This window comes from Oryzias latipes, chromosome 4 (genome assembly GCF_002234675.1).
Source record: "Oryzias latipes chromosome 4, ASM223467v1".
In the NCBI taxonomy this organism is placed as follows: domain Eukaryota; kingdom Metazoa; phylum Chordata; class Actinopteri; order Beloniformes; family Adrianichthyidae; genus Oryzias; species Oryzias latipes.
The window spans coordinates 16,374,745-16,391,663 of record NC_019862.2 but is presented as its reverse complement, the minus strand read 5'-3'; the positions used below and the strand labels follow the sequence as shown (position 1 = coordinate 16,391,663).

The window sequence follows — 16,919 nt, the reverse complement described above, 5'->3', positions numbered from 1 at the left end:
ACAGAAATAAATGTTTGTTTTGGAAGCTTGATTTACCACGTTTAGCTTAAAATGCCCCGGGTGGGGACATTAGAAGGAAGTACCAACAATATAATGTAAAAACAGCATTCACTCCCAACACATGACCCAATCATCACATTTCACCTTCAGAAATCAAAGCAGACAAACTGGCCTTCAGAGGCATCATTTGCAACAATGTTGAGAAAAAACGTGGTTCCCATTTGAGTCGATCTGTTATAAATAAACTCTTGAGAAATGTAACCGGCGCATCCATGCAGAACAACATAACGGCCTCAGAATCAGGCAAACCCCAAAAGATGGCACAAATGTTGGAAAACAACAAACCAACAGCAAAAGAAAATCTATTAAACAAGGTTTTTTTTTTAATTGGTCATTTCAAATTGTGCAAAAAATAGTAATAAAATAATTGAAAATGCCCTGAAAACTGAGAAACTTACCACAAGACACAATTAAGTAAAGTAGGAAGGAAGGGTCGGCAACCGGGGAAATCAAAAAGAAGAAAACAGAACAAACTTTAATCAGGATCGGGTTTTTCCCCCAGAGAATTATTTTTAAAAAACTGACAAAAAAATAAAAATAAAAAATAAAAACATCTTCATTCATTTGAGAGGGAAAATATAATCCAGACCATGCAAATGCAAAGAGTGAAGAAAATAAAGAGAAAGCCCCATGCTCTATGGGCGCACTTCCAAAATAAAATTCATGCAACAAATCATGATAAAACTGGAGGTTAATAATACTATTAAAAAGATGAATGAATGAGAAAAAGAAAATAGGGGTCAATTTAGTTTCACAATTGAAAAAAACTACAAATACAAACAAAATAAAGACATAAACTAACACAAAGATTAATAAGATAAAATTTGAGAGAAAAATGTTTAGCAAATTTGCCTCCTGTTTTGACCCAACTGTTTCCACAGTTCTTCTGGATTATGAAAAAAAGACAAAAAATAGATAATAAACTAACAGGAAATGTCCATTCCTTAGTGCTGAAATCGAGCCCCTTGGATTAGGATGAGATGAAGTGACAGCTCGTGAGCCCAGTCATCGCGTTCTGAGCGACACACCAACAGATAGATGGAAGATGAAGTGCAGAGGTGATGCATTCATGTAGACTTTGTCATTAGTACTTCACACACACACACACACACACAAACATGGTGGCTCCCATGCACAGCCTGTCAGCACTGTAACATCTTCATTTAAACCAAAAACTCCAAGAGGAGCAGGGAGGAGGCAGGGTAATGGTGAGGGTGCTGCTGATTCGTACGGCCAGAGTCCCCAGCGAGGCAACAGTTGAGGTTGTCTGCACATGTTAATGGTTTGGATGTGTGGAACCAAGCAAAGAGAGCAACAGGATGCCCACAGCCGGCAAATAAAAGGATGCAAAAAAAAAAAGAAAAAGCTAAACATGAGCAGGACCAAGCAGGAACTATTTAACCACCTACCTCCCAGCCAGTACTCTGTGTAACAGAGAAAACACAAAACATAAGAACGACAACATATACACACCCCACCACACGCGACGCTCATTGGTTACAGGAAGAGTCCAAGTTTCTAACCGAATGAGCAAGAAAAAGCCAAAAAGCGTTTGTCTTTGCAACACATTGACCTCCCTGTTAGGAGGTAGCGGCTAGCAGCCTGAAATCTCATCCCCCTTTACTTTGCATTTTGTAGATCAAATAAGGTTATAAAGTCACATGCCAGGAAAAACAGCATAGAAAAATCTAAAAAAACAAATCATTTCGCGCAAAACAAAAGAAATCTTTGCTCTTTATGCTAACAGTGACTGATGAAATCCTTTACGAAGGATCTTCATCGTCCTTATAGTTTCCAAGCATAATATGACATTTCATAGGCATTTATGCTTGAATCTTGCATGGTTCAAAAATGTTTAGTGATGTTAAAGTTAAATTCAACAAAAGGTCCGTCTCCTCTTGCTTGGCACCCTGAAGGATAAAAACTGATATGGGAATTAAATCTCCGTCGTATTCTGTGTGTTTACCTGATGGACAATTTTGCTAAAGGCTTCCTGCAGTTTACCATGAATGGTAGCCAGCTTTTTTGCATCCCGGTTGGCTTCGTGGATGGGGATCAGGACCTTGTACACCTCATTTACGGCCTCATACATCCCAGCCTAAAAGGGGGAAGAGTCTCATTAGTGAAATTTAACCAAAAATATCCCACCTTTTTTTTATTCTTTTTACCAAAAAACAACTTTTTGACGTTTCAAGTGAAAAGTTAAAGCTGACACAGAAAATGGAATGATCCGGTATTGCACATCTCTCACCATAGAGAAACAGGCGGCTGCTTGCTCCAGAAGCCCAACTAAACCAATTTCAGTAAAGTATTTGCCAGAGCAAATGCCTTCCTCATCTGGTGACACCACATCGTCCGAAACTGCAGATTCCTCCAGCACGTTGGAAGAGATATTCTGCAGCACGTGGGCAGTTGAATGAATGCACATTTATGCACTACAGGAGGTTAGATGATGTTTATTGGGAGTAAAAACTGTCCTCACCTGGAAAGTGACACAGCCTACGGGAAGATATTTGCGGTCCTCCAGCATGCTCAGGTATTCTGCTACCAGAGCAGCACTGTGCACCAAACACTGTGCAGCCTCCGCGTGGTTGTTCCTCTCTGAGTGTTTCCCAGCCATATTCTGGAGCCAAGTCAACCGAAGGTCTGGAGATGTCTGGTATCCCTTTGCAATCCTATAAGTGACACAGAAACAAGGTCAGTGTGAATTCTGCAGCTGCAACCTATCGCCAAAGCTTCAATACTTCTAAAATTTTATGAGGTTTACCTGTACATGAGATCCACCAGCATCTCAGGATCCTCCTGATGTTCCTTCATCTTCACTGTATCTGACAGGATCATGTGCAGATTAAACACAAGGTCCTGGACCTGCGAGGAAAAGGATTACTTTCATAATAAAAGGGTTTTGGAGCACTAAAAGATTTAAAGACACAAACTGTGACTGAGAGTTACGCCATGCAATGAAACAAAAACAACTACAACAAACAACTCAGAATCAAAGGAGGTTTCCATCTGAAAAAGAAATTGATTGTTTGAATATTTTAAGTTAATTTACAAAGTTTTGGAAGCAGAGGGCAGCATGAACAACATAAGATGAATATGAATAAACACACAAAGAAGAGAAGTCTCTTCTGCTACTAAACATACAGGCAGCATATAGTATTCAATACCTGGTCTGGAAAGGTGGTCTCCCTTAGTTCCAGATCCTCCTCTGCATAGGTGAGGATGGTCTTCAAAGAGCGTCGGAGGAATTCCTCATTGAAATTCTGAGACGTTCCCACCAGCGAGGACAGAGACATGGTGACCTGCATCTTTACTCTGGCAAAGTTCTAAAAAAGGTGAAGACAGAATTGTTTTTACAGAAGTTGTTGGTTCTGAAAGACATGAAGTAAACTTTGTTTCCAAAGTCAAAGTAAATTTAGAGACCTATTCTGATTGAACTTGTGTTTTTCGTGTGTTTTAAACCTGTTCTTCTGCATTTTTCTAATAATGGAGGACATCTATAATGAAAATCAAGCTTAAAATTGCATTTCTGAGTGTTTCTTTATTCGAATCATTGTGGAGCAGACGAAAAAATGCCGGTTTTGTGACAAAGAAAAGATGCTGGGCGGGCAATAAGCTTCTTGCTCTGGTTTACAGTGGGAAGAGTGGGCGTGATGGCTCCAACAGTCCCGGCCACTTCTCAGAGGCGAATCTCTACTTACTGCCACTGTGCAGAAACTATGTCAGAGGAAGCAACACCGTTTTTTTTTTTTTTTAATTTTGGCTAAAAATGGCAATATGAATATTTTTAAATAGCTTAAAGATGATGGGAGTGAGTCTTTAAAGCAGTAATGGTTTCAAAACTCTTTGGTGTTTGTTATCATCCACTGACTCACGTTTCCAATCTCAAAGTTTTGCCTCATGAGGAGGTAGAGGGAGGCGCTGGCGTGGGATCTGATGGTACTTATGCTACTGCTGCAGCTCCTCAGAAGTCGCAAGCACAGGTCTGCACACTGCTCCGTCTCTTCTTCAAACAGAAGTTCAGGGAACTAAAGACACAAATACATTTTATCACCCCCCCCAAAAAAAACAATGGTAAGTATGCCGCATGTAATGGCTGCATTGAGGCAGTAGTCTCACCTTTGACACAAGTGCTCGCTGTGTGGCAAAACAATGCTGAAGGTAGAGGGCGCTCTGGTTGCAGGCCATGCTGTGGAGCAGCACCTTCAACACCCCACCCAGGATACTTTCCTTGGATTCTGTCACCGATACAGTCTGAACAAAGACAATTTCAAAGATGTAAAAATTTGTTTTGAAAATCAGACATGAGCTGTTTGTCACAAACTTGGAAACAGTCAGGTTTCTGATGGTGCTCCAGTGCCTGCATACCTGTACAACGATCTCCAAAGTATCAAGAATGATTAAGTTGGCCTCGGTTGCTAGGTTACCATCAATTAGAGCTTCATGTTCCAGCTCTGCTCTCGTCCTGTAAAAATCAACAATCGCATGATGACAATGTGTCTCCCTGACCGCTGCAGCCACCACACTCGCTCAGACATGATCCTAGGAGTTAGAAGCGCAAACAATTTTTCTAAAAACTAAACAGCAAAAAAGGTAAAATAATTAGTTTTAGAATCTTTAAAGCCCAAGGTTGCAGGATTTAAAGAGGATTCACTTTCTTGCAAAAGCATAAACAGTATTTTCCTCCTATCTTACAGGTGAAATATCAGCTAAACGTAATAAATGTGTTGAAAGTTTTTCAGCCATCTTGAATATTGCCCTTTTTTAATCACAAAAAAACAATAAAAAAGGAGAACAATTATCTATAATTTGACTTTTTCCCCTTGAGAAAAAACAAGAAAAAACATGTGTGAACACTTAAAGTAAGAAGCATACTGGTTAAAAAGCAAAAAACAGGCCCACAGCAACTACTAACAAACCCCAAGACATTTAATGTTACAAGAACACAGCGGCAGGGGGGTTTCAAAGGTAAGAACCAGGAGGGGGTCTTTGTCCACAAACATGTGAGAACTTCAGAAGTTAAGGTGGAGAAAAAAATCTAATCAAGGCCCAAGAAGTCATGGGCATGAAAATTACTTTTTTAATGTCTGTCGTCAAATCTAGTGTTTTCAATTCCACGTCTCTTTAAACTGCCGGACTTCCCACATGCGCCTTTAAAGGAAATACTAAAGCAGAGAGGAGCTGAAAGCAGCACACAGAAAAGGTGGACCATACAATACCTGACTGATTTGTGACTCCTACGTAAAACACAGCAACACAAGAGCAAATTAACATAAAACAAAGAAGCATAAGCTGAGGCTAAATGTAAAAAAATGAAAAGAATGTGACATTAAATTCTAATTTTGAAATATGGCAGCATATTTATTCTATTCCTCTATTCTCTGAAAGCACAAATTTGGGTTTTATGCTTTCAAGAAAGATGTTCAACAATTAGGTTCATGGCAAAAATATTACAGACTTTTGCCTTTAAACAACAAACCCAACACAAAATGTCAAAAAAGATTAATCCCATAAAAAAACAGTACGGTCAAATAACCCACCGTTCAAATGACATTTCAATTTGTTATCTGAGGATATGCTTCACTGAATAAACAAACATCTCGTAAAAAGTGATGGAACGCTGGGTTTTTGGATTCACCTGAAGTGCACTATGACCTTTAGAGCTGGTCTTCACTTGAGTGTCTCTGAACTTGTTAATTTCCAACCCCTTAATAAATCTGGATTTATAGGTCAACATGCTGCTGAGGGCATGACCTAAAACAGGCCTCTGCATGTTCTTCTATGGAGAAATGTGATGTCTCAGCAACTATAAGCCCTCCTTTTAGGATTTAGGAAGTTGGACTAAACTCCTTTGGTTGACATAATCCTTGCTGGATGGAGACACATAATAAATTGTATTTATTCATTTACTTGACAGTTTGCTAGACTCCAAATGGAGCTGACATGTTTCTTCATGTTTTCTTTGAGTCTACTAAATCATGTGAGAAAGGGATCTCACGCTTTGGGATGTTTTATTGTTATTTATGAGAAAACCAAAACATAAAGGAATGAGGGAAATGACTGAGGGGCTTGAGAGAAATCCTACTTGTCCATCCGTTCACTGTTTTGCCTCCAGTGGGTCATGTCCTTCCTCCATCGCAGGTTTTCCTGACTCCCAAAAGCACTGCCAGATGGACTCCGCTCTACAGGGTCAACAAGCATTATTTACCTTTTCCATGATGAAAGAAAGCCGCGTGCTCAGAGAAAACAGGAGAGACTTTGGCTGTATTTTGCTAAAACAAAAGCTTATTAATGCCTGGAAATTATTGATGTCTATTGCTTTGTCTGCACACGTTTGTAAAAGTCAAATTCAAAAGTTCTTGCCCCCACCTAGCTGTCCTCGACTGCGTCGCACCATTTCCTGTCTGGCTCCGATGCTCCCTAATATGGCCTCCTCCAGCTTGGCCTTCATGTCTTTGGACTTCTTAAAGGTAAGGCTGTTCATGCGTTCAAACGCCTTCTTCCCCTGCATGGTGAACACAACATGGGCCTTGTATCCATGAAGAAGACAGGGAGTCGGTGGACAGAGAGCACACAGCGAGGAAATTATTGCCAGCACAGCACACAGCAAGCAAAGCAGGTTAGTGGCACAAAAAGCAAAGAAGAAGGCAAAGAAAAGCAGATAACAAAGACAAAGTACATCACCAAACACAGATTTCCTTTAGTTTATTTAGTAAATTAGCTTTAACTCCAAAAGTAGAGCAATGTAGAAAAAAACAACTACGGTACTTTAAATATTCCATCCTCTTAAAGTGTGATTTTAAGAAAAACATGCTAAATAACTGCTTCAAAAGTATTGATCGTTGCGGCTACCTTGTACTCAAAGCAGGAGACACAGAGGTAGAGGAGATCCAGCAGGCGGTTGAGCTGGGACACTGACAGGTCCGTGAACCACTTCTGCAGCACCAGCTCATCTGCGTTCTTCAGCACCCACAGCAGACAGATAAGCAGGCTGCGGCTGGACTCGGCCGAGAAGCTCCCATGCTGACGACTCGCCTGGAGAAGACCAACAGTGCAGCGAGAGAACTCTACCAAAAAATACCTGCATTGTGTCGGAATTTCCTGCAGTGAAAAGAAAATTACCTGCGAGTTGAGCAAGAAGCTGTTTGGTCGGGACACTGGGGATGCAGTGGAGGTGCCTGCTATTGCCATGGCAACAGTCTGATTGATTATACTGCTGCCTTCTCCCTCTGCCTCTTCTCCACTGTTCCCAACTGATGTCCCCTGGGGACACCCTGGCCGACCCCACTGGTTGTGAGACTCTAAACAAGTTCCAAATAAAACATCACTGCTAAATAGATTAAATTAAAATTGAATTACAATCATGGCAAAACTGTGGCATTAAAATTAGGAAAATGACACTGAACTGTTTGGTCACATTTAGATTTTAAAAGAAAACAGAAGAATTAATTGAGGTTAGAGATGAGTTAGTTAATCCCATCAGGGGGCAACATCCTTTAAATTTTAAGTGATAACCTTAAATAACCTTTTCTATTTAAGGTCCTAATATACCTCTGCAAATGTCATGTGTTGGAAATACACACTAGTGATTCATGGGTGATGTGGAACTACATGTTTTGCTTAAAGTACTGGTAACTTAATCTGAGTGCTGCATAATGCAAAGCAGATGAAAACAGAGGTGTGTTGCTCTTAAGCATATTGCTGCTTTTAGGGTCAGAGAGAAAGTTTAAAGGCAAGTGAGGTCCCTGAACTGCATCTTTACCTGTAAAATCATGTAGGTGTGGAAGGGCCTCCATGACAATACCAATCAGAGGCAGGTAAAGCATGGCAACCCGGGCCTTGACCTCCACATCAGCGTATCGCGGGTCGGAGTCATGGCTCGACAGAAGGTTGTGAACAACACTCACCACCTTCTTATGCAGACCAAACATGCTATCAATAAACAGGACAAAGGTAAAAAGTGAATGTTTTCCTGAAGTACAAGGACAAGTACAACAAACTTTAGTCACAAACATACTAACCCCTCATTTTCTGGGTCCAGTATTAATGACAGTTCAGACAGAACTAGACCGGACAGGAAATGTTGCTCTCTGAATGGGGCTGACAGCTCAAACATGTTAGCTATCTTCTGGTCCTGGACATGTGTGGAGAATCCAGAGCTCTGCACGACAAACAAGAAGCCCCTCATGAGTTCACAATTTCACTGTAACTAAGGCAAACCGGATTTTAGAAGATTTTTGAAACAAGTTGACCTTGATCTGGTTTTATCTGACCTGTGATGTTGCTGAGGACACAGAGGGAGACGGTGAGGCAGGTGGGGTGAGCAGACTGCAGGGCAGGTTGAGGGTTACATAGTGTTCATGACTGCAAACAATCCTTAAGAAATCCAGTCTCAAAGACTCCAGGGTTGGGTTCTGCAAAGCGTAAAGTTTTGTCGACACCTAAAGAGGAAAAAAACAATGTTCTATTTAGTCACTAAGGGATCAAAAAGAAATAAACAGAAAACTATGAACTGAATTTTAGTTATATCTTTGATAAAACCTTTAATCAACTTAATTTTCAAATGCAGCTTAGAATAAAGGATGTACCTGCTTCCAGTATGCTCTGATTAGTGTGAAGACAAAGCCTCTGTCCATGACTGACAGCAAATCATTGAGAAAGAAAGCCAGGCTTGTGTTAAGCCTCTCCACCAGCTCTAGGTCCTAAACGAATGGGAAACAGCCTTGAAACATCATAGCATCATGACATATATCTGTGACAGAGACAGCTGACTTGATGCACATTTACCTTCTGGAAGCGAGACACAATGTCTCCAGCGATAGTGCTGACCAATGCTGTGATGTCATCCATGAATCGTTCAGGAAAGCGGTTCTTCCTGGGGGAGTCTAAGCGGTCCCCGTAATAAAGGTGATGGATGATGCTCTTCACCTGAGATTAAGACGTGCATTGGAATGAAATTAGCAACTACCACTAAAGAACTTGCACTTAAAAATAGAAGCAAAGCAGTGGGAGGCATGTCTGTGTCTTACCATGAGCTCAAAGAAGAACCAGGCCTGTTGCAGCGCACCCTCTCGAACACTCCCACTGCTCACCACCCACTGGAGGGCCAACTCCTCATGAAAGAGCTGAAAAATCCACCAAAAGTTGTAGGAAGCACGGAGGAGAGAAGGAAACAAGAAATAAATGTAGCCACGGCCGGAGATAATGTGAAGTGCATGACAGGAAGTGAAAAATGAATTATTAAATACGTTTTCTTGTTAATGATTCAAAGAAAAACTAAATGTTTGGCTGAAAAGGGGATTGTTGCTCAAGAAAACATTTGAAAACATATCAACCTGGAGAAAAAACCCCAGAGTTTTAGCAGCAATTGTCAACACTACAATCCCTACATGAAAACAGTTTAACAAGGCTCCTGCTCACCAAACACTGGAAATAAACATCACTGAAGGAAAGGTCATGTTAGTGGTTTCTTAATGGAGGAATACCAAAAATAGAAATAAATAAAGTCTTACTTGTTAGCAACATATTTCTTTTTTATGAAAAGATGCATTCTTAGTATCATGCAAATTAGAACTTATGCAGCACAAATGCTTTTTAAATTTCCAAAATGGAATGGCAACAATCATTTACCTCATGTCCTCAAAATGTGCAAAAATAAACAAAATTCAACTATGAACGGAGTTAATCAGCATAATCTGAGAAGTCTTCCATAAAGGTATGGATTTGACTGTGAGTAAAGCAGCTTTAAACTTTAAAATACACAGAGAAGTATGGGTGGTCTACCATGCACAACGGTCCCCCACTATATCGCAGTCTCGCAGATGTTTTTTGATGCTTTTTGTTTTTTGTTCTGCGTCCTGATTGGCTGTGAACTACTGTCAACCGGTCTCCTCTGTGCCTTGTCTCCTGTACAGAAAGTGTTCAGCTTGCGAAATCTATATAAATCTCCGATTGCATGCAGATCTTTGCTTTCATTCTGTAATAGTGGAGTTCTTTTTCTATGAAGATTTGAACTTTGAGAGTTTAAACAAGAAAAGTGTAAAAATGTTTGTGTATTTCTGAAAAAAAAATCCTCGACTAGTGTGGAGTAACCCCTAAAACATGTATAATAATTGTAAAAAAATAAATAAAGTTAGCTACTACTTTGTGGATTTCACCTATTGTGTGTTACTCCTGCGATAAACGAGGGACCACTGTATTTTTAGCCATGCAGAGTAAACAAACCCAGTCTAATTTAAGCTGAATTGAGGTATCAGCCCCTCAATATAATTACGGGGTCAATATTTCTTGTAGGATTAAAGTTAATTAAAAGCTTAAAAGTGGTTTGCATAAAATGAAGACTTCCCAGACAGTATGGTTGCAGTTCAATTAAGCATCGATTCATGAGCATCTTTTCGGAAATTAGAAATTAAAAGTGTAATAAAGACAAAGCATTCAACAGGACAACACAAACAAGACATCAACCAATCCAGAGGAACACTTCCACAGACAGGAGAGGTGAGGAGGTGTATGAAAGAGTGGGGGGCGTGGCTCCTCCCCCGCCCCCCCAGTGCAAGTGGCTCTACCTTTTTTGTGGGCAACCGTCCTGTTAAAGTTTGCAAGAAACTGGCGCTCTCAGTGTGCGAAGACATGCGATTGCCACAGCGCTCCATGGCCTATGGGTGGGATGAATGGAACGGTGACAGCAAGGTTAGTGGAGAAGCAACTGGGGTGTGGGAGCTTTCCGCAGCACAAAGGCAACGGCATGTGCTGGGGCGCACACACACCCAACACACATGCATAAAACCTTTTGTGATCTGCTGCACATACTCTTCATACATGGAGACATCAAACACTTTAGACACAGGACAGGACCACAAAATCTTTGTTTTTGCGCCCATACTACAAAACACAAATGGCTCCCACACCAACAACAATAACTGCAAATACATCCACATATGAAAATCCCAAGAGGTTAATTTCAGATTTAAAATTTGGGGATCACTTTATAAGCAAAGAAGCCGTTACAGTTTATCGTATTTGTATTTTTTTTTTCTAGACTTTCAAATAAACATGTTCAATGTGTCTGGACCTATTTTACAATACAATTCACTAGTAACAGAACAGAAACCACATCAGGTGTCTGAACAAAGAACCAACCTCTTAAAGTTCTGGTTTTGGTGGATTGTAACGCTTCAGCCATTAACTTGAGAACAGTACGAGGAGATTGTTTTCAAGCAATAACTGGTGTTCTTGAAAAAAGGTTGACTGTTGCAAAGACACTTTTCCATATTTTGTCCTGAAAGTCAAATGTTTTTGTCAGTAGTTATTTGAGTAGAATAGTGCAAGTGATCACTTCCAGATGCTAAACCAATAACACTACATCCAAGTTCACTGATGATGCATGATTGTTATAAAATGTTTAAAAATGATACATTTCCAAGGTTTCAATTAATATTTTTAGTCCACAATACACACAATACTTTAATTTTAGTTAAGTGCTTCCTTTTTATGTTTTGTTTATGGCAAGTTCAACACAATTAACTAATTGGCAATGAGAAAAAGCTTTAATCTGAAATGAAAGGTGTTAGGTTTCACCGAAACCTCACAAACTATTCAAACTTAAATGTGTTTGATTAAATGTGCATACCTATTGTTTATATTTAGATCTTTCCCTTTGAAGTGTATCTTTAATCATGTCCTGCAATCTAATTCATAATCATGAATAATGTAAAAAATGTCAAAATACGAGGCTAAAGTTTACTAGTGTGGTTGGGTTTTTAGTTTAAGCCTTTGAAGACAATCATGTTAAAATCTATTGATTACACCTTTTTTTCTTTCTGTAAAATAAATCCACTGAACAGCTCCCCTGCTAGGCATCAACTTTGACATAACACTATACTTCAATAGTGTGGATGCTGATATTGCAGTCATTGCTTTGGTGGCGTGGGTGGCCCTTTAGAAAGCTGTATATACAAATGGCTGGACCCAGGACCGTGTCAGCTGATTGACATTGCATCCATAAAGGATGGACCCGTCCATCTTCTTGGAGGTGGAGAGAGTTCAGCAAAAGCTTAACATCCAGTCTCAGAAATGACTACTAGTGGCAGACAGGTAATAATCTATGATTATCTATCATCTAAGTGACATTTTGCTACTGTGATCTTAATTTGTGTTTAAATAAACAAAGTCTAGCAACTATAACAGCAAAAAATGACAGAAGACGTGACTGTGTGGAGTTGTAAGTAAAAGATTTTGATGCACATTCACACCCAGTGAAAAAAAACATGCAGGAAAACAATGAGGAAGAAACAGGAAATGATAGAAACAAGAGAAAGAATAGACTCAGCGAATAGAAATGATTACTAACACTACTCTTTTTCTCCGTTTCATGCTTCTGTGACATGCAAACACAGAAAGATTATGTCAACGTTTCATATTTAGCAGTGACTGCTTTAATCTTGAAATGAAGGGAAGAGCTAACATAAACAAAAAAGAAAACCAAACTAATCACAAATAAATCTGGGCACTCAATGAAAAAAAAAACAGTTCATCTAAAAACATCTTTGGTTGGGTTCTGAGAAAAAGAGAGGTGTTAGATTAGATCCCCAAAGAGGGCAAATATGTGAAATTTTTAGAGCCTTATTGTTGCAGGACATTAAACACATCTCAGGTCATTGGGTTGCATGTGCACAGCTCTAAATGTTCCACTTTAGAATTTTTCTAAATTTCTGATCAATGCTGCCAGCACATAACTAATTGCACCCCTAAGGCTCAGTACTGAATTAATGGACTCATTGCCTAAGTCTTACAATGGACTTATAACTAAAAACAAGTAGTCACTAACTTCTAAATGATTATCTGTAGTTTTAACTAAGCCATACAATAAAAAGAATTTTGTAAAAATTGGTATAACTATTAAGCTGTGTGTTCATGAGAATATTGTGTAAATTTGAGTCTTAACAAAACTTCCGTCCATATTGAATTGGCATGTTGATCTAGAGCTGTGCACTTGTTATGCAATCACTAAAGAGTTATGCTAATGCTGCCAGCAAACAAGGCCATAAATGACAGTGGGAGGTGGTGGTGAAGGGGTCATGGAGGCGGCTGTGACTCCCATGTGCCAAGCCATGGGAGGGTTGTGACTGTTTTCAATTAGCAAAAATGCTGTAATATTCTTCTGTTTTGGTCTTTTATGTCTTTGTGTTAAAATACTGTGCGTGGTTCAGAAATGAAGTTTAGCACAGTGTGGTAAAATGTCCAGATTTTCCTCGCTTTAGGATCAATAAAGTACATTGATCCATCTAAAACAAGGTCAGCAGCCAGAGTTATGTGACCGGAGTGAGCAGCTTTACAACCGGTTGAATATATGAAAGAGAGGTCGAGGAATGATAAATTGAAAAAAAAAAAATCAACTGAGATATATATACACATATATAAAAAACTAAAATAGGAGGTATATGACAAATTTTGTTCCTCTGACAAAGCACACAAATAAACCAAAACTCCAAATATTCCAGAATTCCTTTAGTGTGAGTAGGGTTGTTGCTGTAGTGAGGCAAAGTGGAGGACAGGGCATTCATAAACCACCTGCATGGTTTCTGGAGCGGACCCGGGGCTGGATCCCCAGGGAGCACTACAGCCCATGGTGTGCACCCACGAGTTGGAGCGGTCTAAGCCCTAGGCGTGCCAAGGTCAAAGGACACGAGGCAGGCAGGAGGCAAGGGAACAAGCGAGCAGCACGGGGGAAGGAAGGAAGGAATAATGACAAGTTAAAGTGGTTCATAGTTCATGAGTGCTGGAAGATTAGCCGTCAGTAAATGAAGATCCAAACGATCAGAACAGAGGAGTAAAACAAAGATTCTGTCTATTCCTGCCTTTTCTTTGTAGATAAAATAACTTACCCTAGCTCAAAGAAAAAGAAGAAGTTTTATTAGAGTAGGGATCATTCATCAAAATAGGGCTGCATCCAACATATTACATATACAAGCACAGCAAGACCATTAGATCAGAAAGGTACATGAGATCAGTCAGTCAGTCAGTGCTCATGTGCTTTCCGAGTCAAGAAAATGTTGACAGAGAGAAACCACAGAACATACAAAACTCAATACATGACAACTGTTAAATAAAAAATGGAATAAAGAGGAGTAAAAAACGCTAACAGAGTGAATGTAAGCTGCTGTTCAACCTTTTGGCATTTTTAGAACAGATGAGAAGGAAAAGGATACTATATCTTTTCACAACCCCCTTTTTTTTGCATGTATATGTGAGTGACAGGTTGAGGTTACGCCGGTTAGACAGATAAGATGTTCAAACTTGTGTTTACGCGTTGGTTATACAGTTTACATGTCGATAAAACTCCACTGGGTTACAGTGCACGCAGAGGCCCCTTCATTTATGTAGGTTAAGAAATATGGATTTGGCGCAAGTTTTTTTCTTGAGTCTTAATAAAATACATCAGTATCAGTAAAAGCTAGCTGCTTAATAACTTCAGTGTAGAATAGACTACGTGCACGGAGCCTATAGGACATGAATATGAATTGTGAAAATTGCTGAAACTGATTTTTTTTGTCTGTCTCCTCCGTATAACTTGAAGCAACACTAAATGGTCAGTTATGACACTGCAGATTTCTGATGTGAGACAGAGTAAAAAAAAAAGCTGCATTTTAATCTACCAAAAACTAGCTACTTTTTATTACAAATACAATTTTTTCTATTTGTAGGCAACTGAGCTATACATAACACTTGCTTGAGGTACTGTCTCTCTAGGGGTAACGTGTAGAGCTTCCTTTATAGATATGCTTGGCCCATTGCCCATTGAGATGGATCAATTCGGAAATTATGTGTGACAACCTTACCTTGCTGCCAATGATGGAGCGAACCTCATCGTCAGGAGACGTTGGCGTCCCAGATATGTCTGGGTTACTGTTGCTAAGGCTACGGGAGCGGTTGAGGTTGAGGCTTGCTGGTCTGATAGCTGAGCGGGCCATGGTGGCATAGTGCACTGAACCTCCTAAGCCTCCGGGTCCTGGGAGACCCCAAAAGAAAGACAAAAAGAATAAATGGGTCAGGAAGTGATTGGATTTTGGATAAGCTTGTGCAGCCAAAAATGTATTGATAATCATATGTTTTTAAATGACAGGTTGGAAAAAAAGGATAAGGTTATGGTATTGTTTAATTAGTAAAGCAAAACAAGAGTTTAACCGTTAGGAAAATATAAGATATGTATATTAAAGCAGGGCTTCTACTTCTCTTTAACCCTTTAAGTGTTGACACTCTATGAACAACCATAAGTCTGAACCATTTATGCAATTAATGTACATATCCAACAGATTCTCAGTGGTCACCAACCCCCGGGCTGCACACCGGTACCGGTCCATGGGTCACTTGGTACCGGGCCACAGACAGAAAAAAAAAAAAAGCATTCATTAACGTTGATTATTTCTGTTTTGTTTATTTCCTGACCATATCTGTCTGTCTTGACACATCATGTGAGTGTAAGCAGCTGCCTGTACGAGAAGCCCCTTGGGTAGTTGGCTTGAACCCAAAACTGCTCAACACTTAAAAGCTTACAAAAACCAAACAATAAAATTATTTGGAAAGTTTCTTCGGGGAGAAGCGAGTCAGTGAGGAAACCGAAGCCTTCAATCCAAAGAACATAAAGCTACTATTTACAGACGAAACCAGGAGTCTTCCTCCAAATACCAGAAGCTGCTCGCTCTGCCTAGTATGGAGCGACTAACTTTTGAATGTTTCACGTGCAGATAATGAAGTTGCAGACACGGTGGATGCATGTATTTTTATTATATTTAGAAAAGTCAGACCAGTCAAAAACAGTTTTACGCTGGTTGCATTATTTTATTTTGGTTTATTTGTTCATCACAGCTTAACGGTTGGACGTAGCTGAAGTTAGCGTCCGGTTGTTAACATCCACTTTGACGCAAAACGGAAAATCTTCATCACAGAGTTTAAGCCAACCACAAGAATATTACAGACAAAAAAATTCAATAAAATAAAGTTGTTTCTGATTTAAAACTTTTAAAAAAGGACATTTATGAATTTTCCTACAGCAAGGGTTAATTAGGCAGGCATCTGTTCAGAAAATTTAGCACAGAAAATGTTCCTCAGGATGTATGTAAAAACAAAATATGATAAATCTTTTTGCTCTGAAAGATGATCCGAGTTTGGGTTGACTTCTTAGTGTTATAATGGTATTCTATGAAAAAAAAGTGTAATGCTGCTTTTATTGAATCATTTACAACTTCTACAAATCAACAACTTTGCTTCATAAAATCTTTGTCATCTGTAAAGAAAGAAAAATCTACTAATGTTTTCAGATTTGTTTAAACTAAATTTCTTGTAGTGGCTTTTCAACTTGGAAAAATAGTTTTTTCAGGGACCGGATGCTTAAAAATATTAAACGCAAACTTCAGGTCTGTTCGGACCAGTCCGCGAAAATATCGCCTGATGTAAAACCGATCCGTAGCCTGAAAAAGGTTGGAGACAACTGTCCTTAAGTATTGCATATTGGCGCAAAGCTGCTTTACTCAGCTTCAGAATCAGTTAGTATAACATCAATTGCCCAAACTTTAGTTTGAAGAGCAGCGGTTATTTCCTGTAGCCAGTATTACAGGATTAGGCAATTTTCATAGGACTAGTGTACTAAGAGTAAGTTGCACCAAAAGTTACCATATATGGACAAGTACATGCCGAGTAATGCAGTGTGGAATGAACAATCTTTCAGTGAATTATGGTATTTTTTTGTTGCACGTAACTAGCTGCAAATGGAGCAGGTCTACACTTGCAGACAACACAAGGTTTCTAACGTTGAACTTACACAAAAAGGTGGTGTGGAACGTTTTGTCTAAAAATGATAA

At 39.5% G+C, this 16,919-nt stretch overlaps 1 protein-coding gene across 20 annotated transcripts in view; it reads right to left on the bottom strand.

The window, feature by feature from the left end:
- dock7 (dedicator of cytokinesis 7) overlaps positions 1-16,919 on the bottom strand; it is a 44,182-nt gene that overhangs the window by 3,851 nt on the left and 23,412 nt on the right. For 4 of the 20 annotated variants that reach the window (XM_020702470.2, XM_020702463.2, XM_020702467.2 and 1 more), the window contains 23 exons: positions 14,901-15,070; positions 13,633-13,722; positions 10,629-10,718; positions 9,093-9,188; positions 8,851-8,991; positions 8,652-8,765; positions 8,337-8,504; positions 8,085-8,224; positions 7,826-7,995; positions 7,186-7,364; positions 6,916-7,098; positions 6,433-6,592; positions 6,149-6,245; positions 5,283-5,300; positions 4,432-4,528; positions 4,183-4,317; positions 3,939-4,091; positions 3,231-3,389; positions 2,828-2,928; positions 2,543-2,735; positions 2,312-2,455; positions 2,027-2,158; positions 1,470-1,484 (listed from right to left, as the gene is read on the bottom strand). In XM_020702470.2, the coding sequence (XP_020558129.1) occupies positions 1,470-1,484; positions 2,027-2,158; positions 2,312-2,455; positions 2,543-2,735; positions 2,828-2,928; positions 3,231-3,389; positions 3,939-4,091; positions 4,183-4,317; positions 4,432-4,528; positions 5,283-5,300; positions 6,149-6,245; positions 6,433-6,592; positions 6,916-7,098; positions 7,186-7,364; positions 7,826-7,995; positions 8,085-8,224; positions 8,337-8,504; positions 8,652-8,765; positions 8,851-8,991; positions 9,093-9,188; positions 10,629-10,718; positions 13,633-13,722; positions 14,901-15,070 (2,945 nt within the window). The remainder of the gene's footprint in view (positions 1-1,469; positions 1,485-2,026; positions 2,159-2,311; positions 2,456-2,542; positions 2,736-2,827; positions 2,929-3,230; positions 3,390-3,938; positions 4,092-4,182; positions 4,318-4,431; positions 4,529-5,282; positions 5,301-6,148; positions 6,246-6,432; positions 6,593-6,915; positions 7,099-7,185; positions 7,365-7,825; positions 7,996-8,084; positions 8,225-8,336; positions 8,505-8,651; positions 8,766-8,850; positions 8,992-9,092; positions 9,189-10,628; positions 10,719-13,632; positions 13,723-14,900; positions 15,071-16,919) is intronic. The other 16 variants (XM_020702468.2, XM_020702472.2, XM_020702466.2 and 13 more) reach the window with 13 other exon arrangements.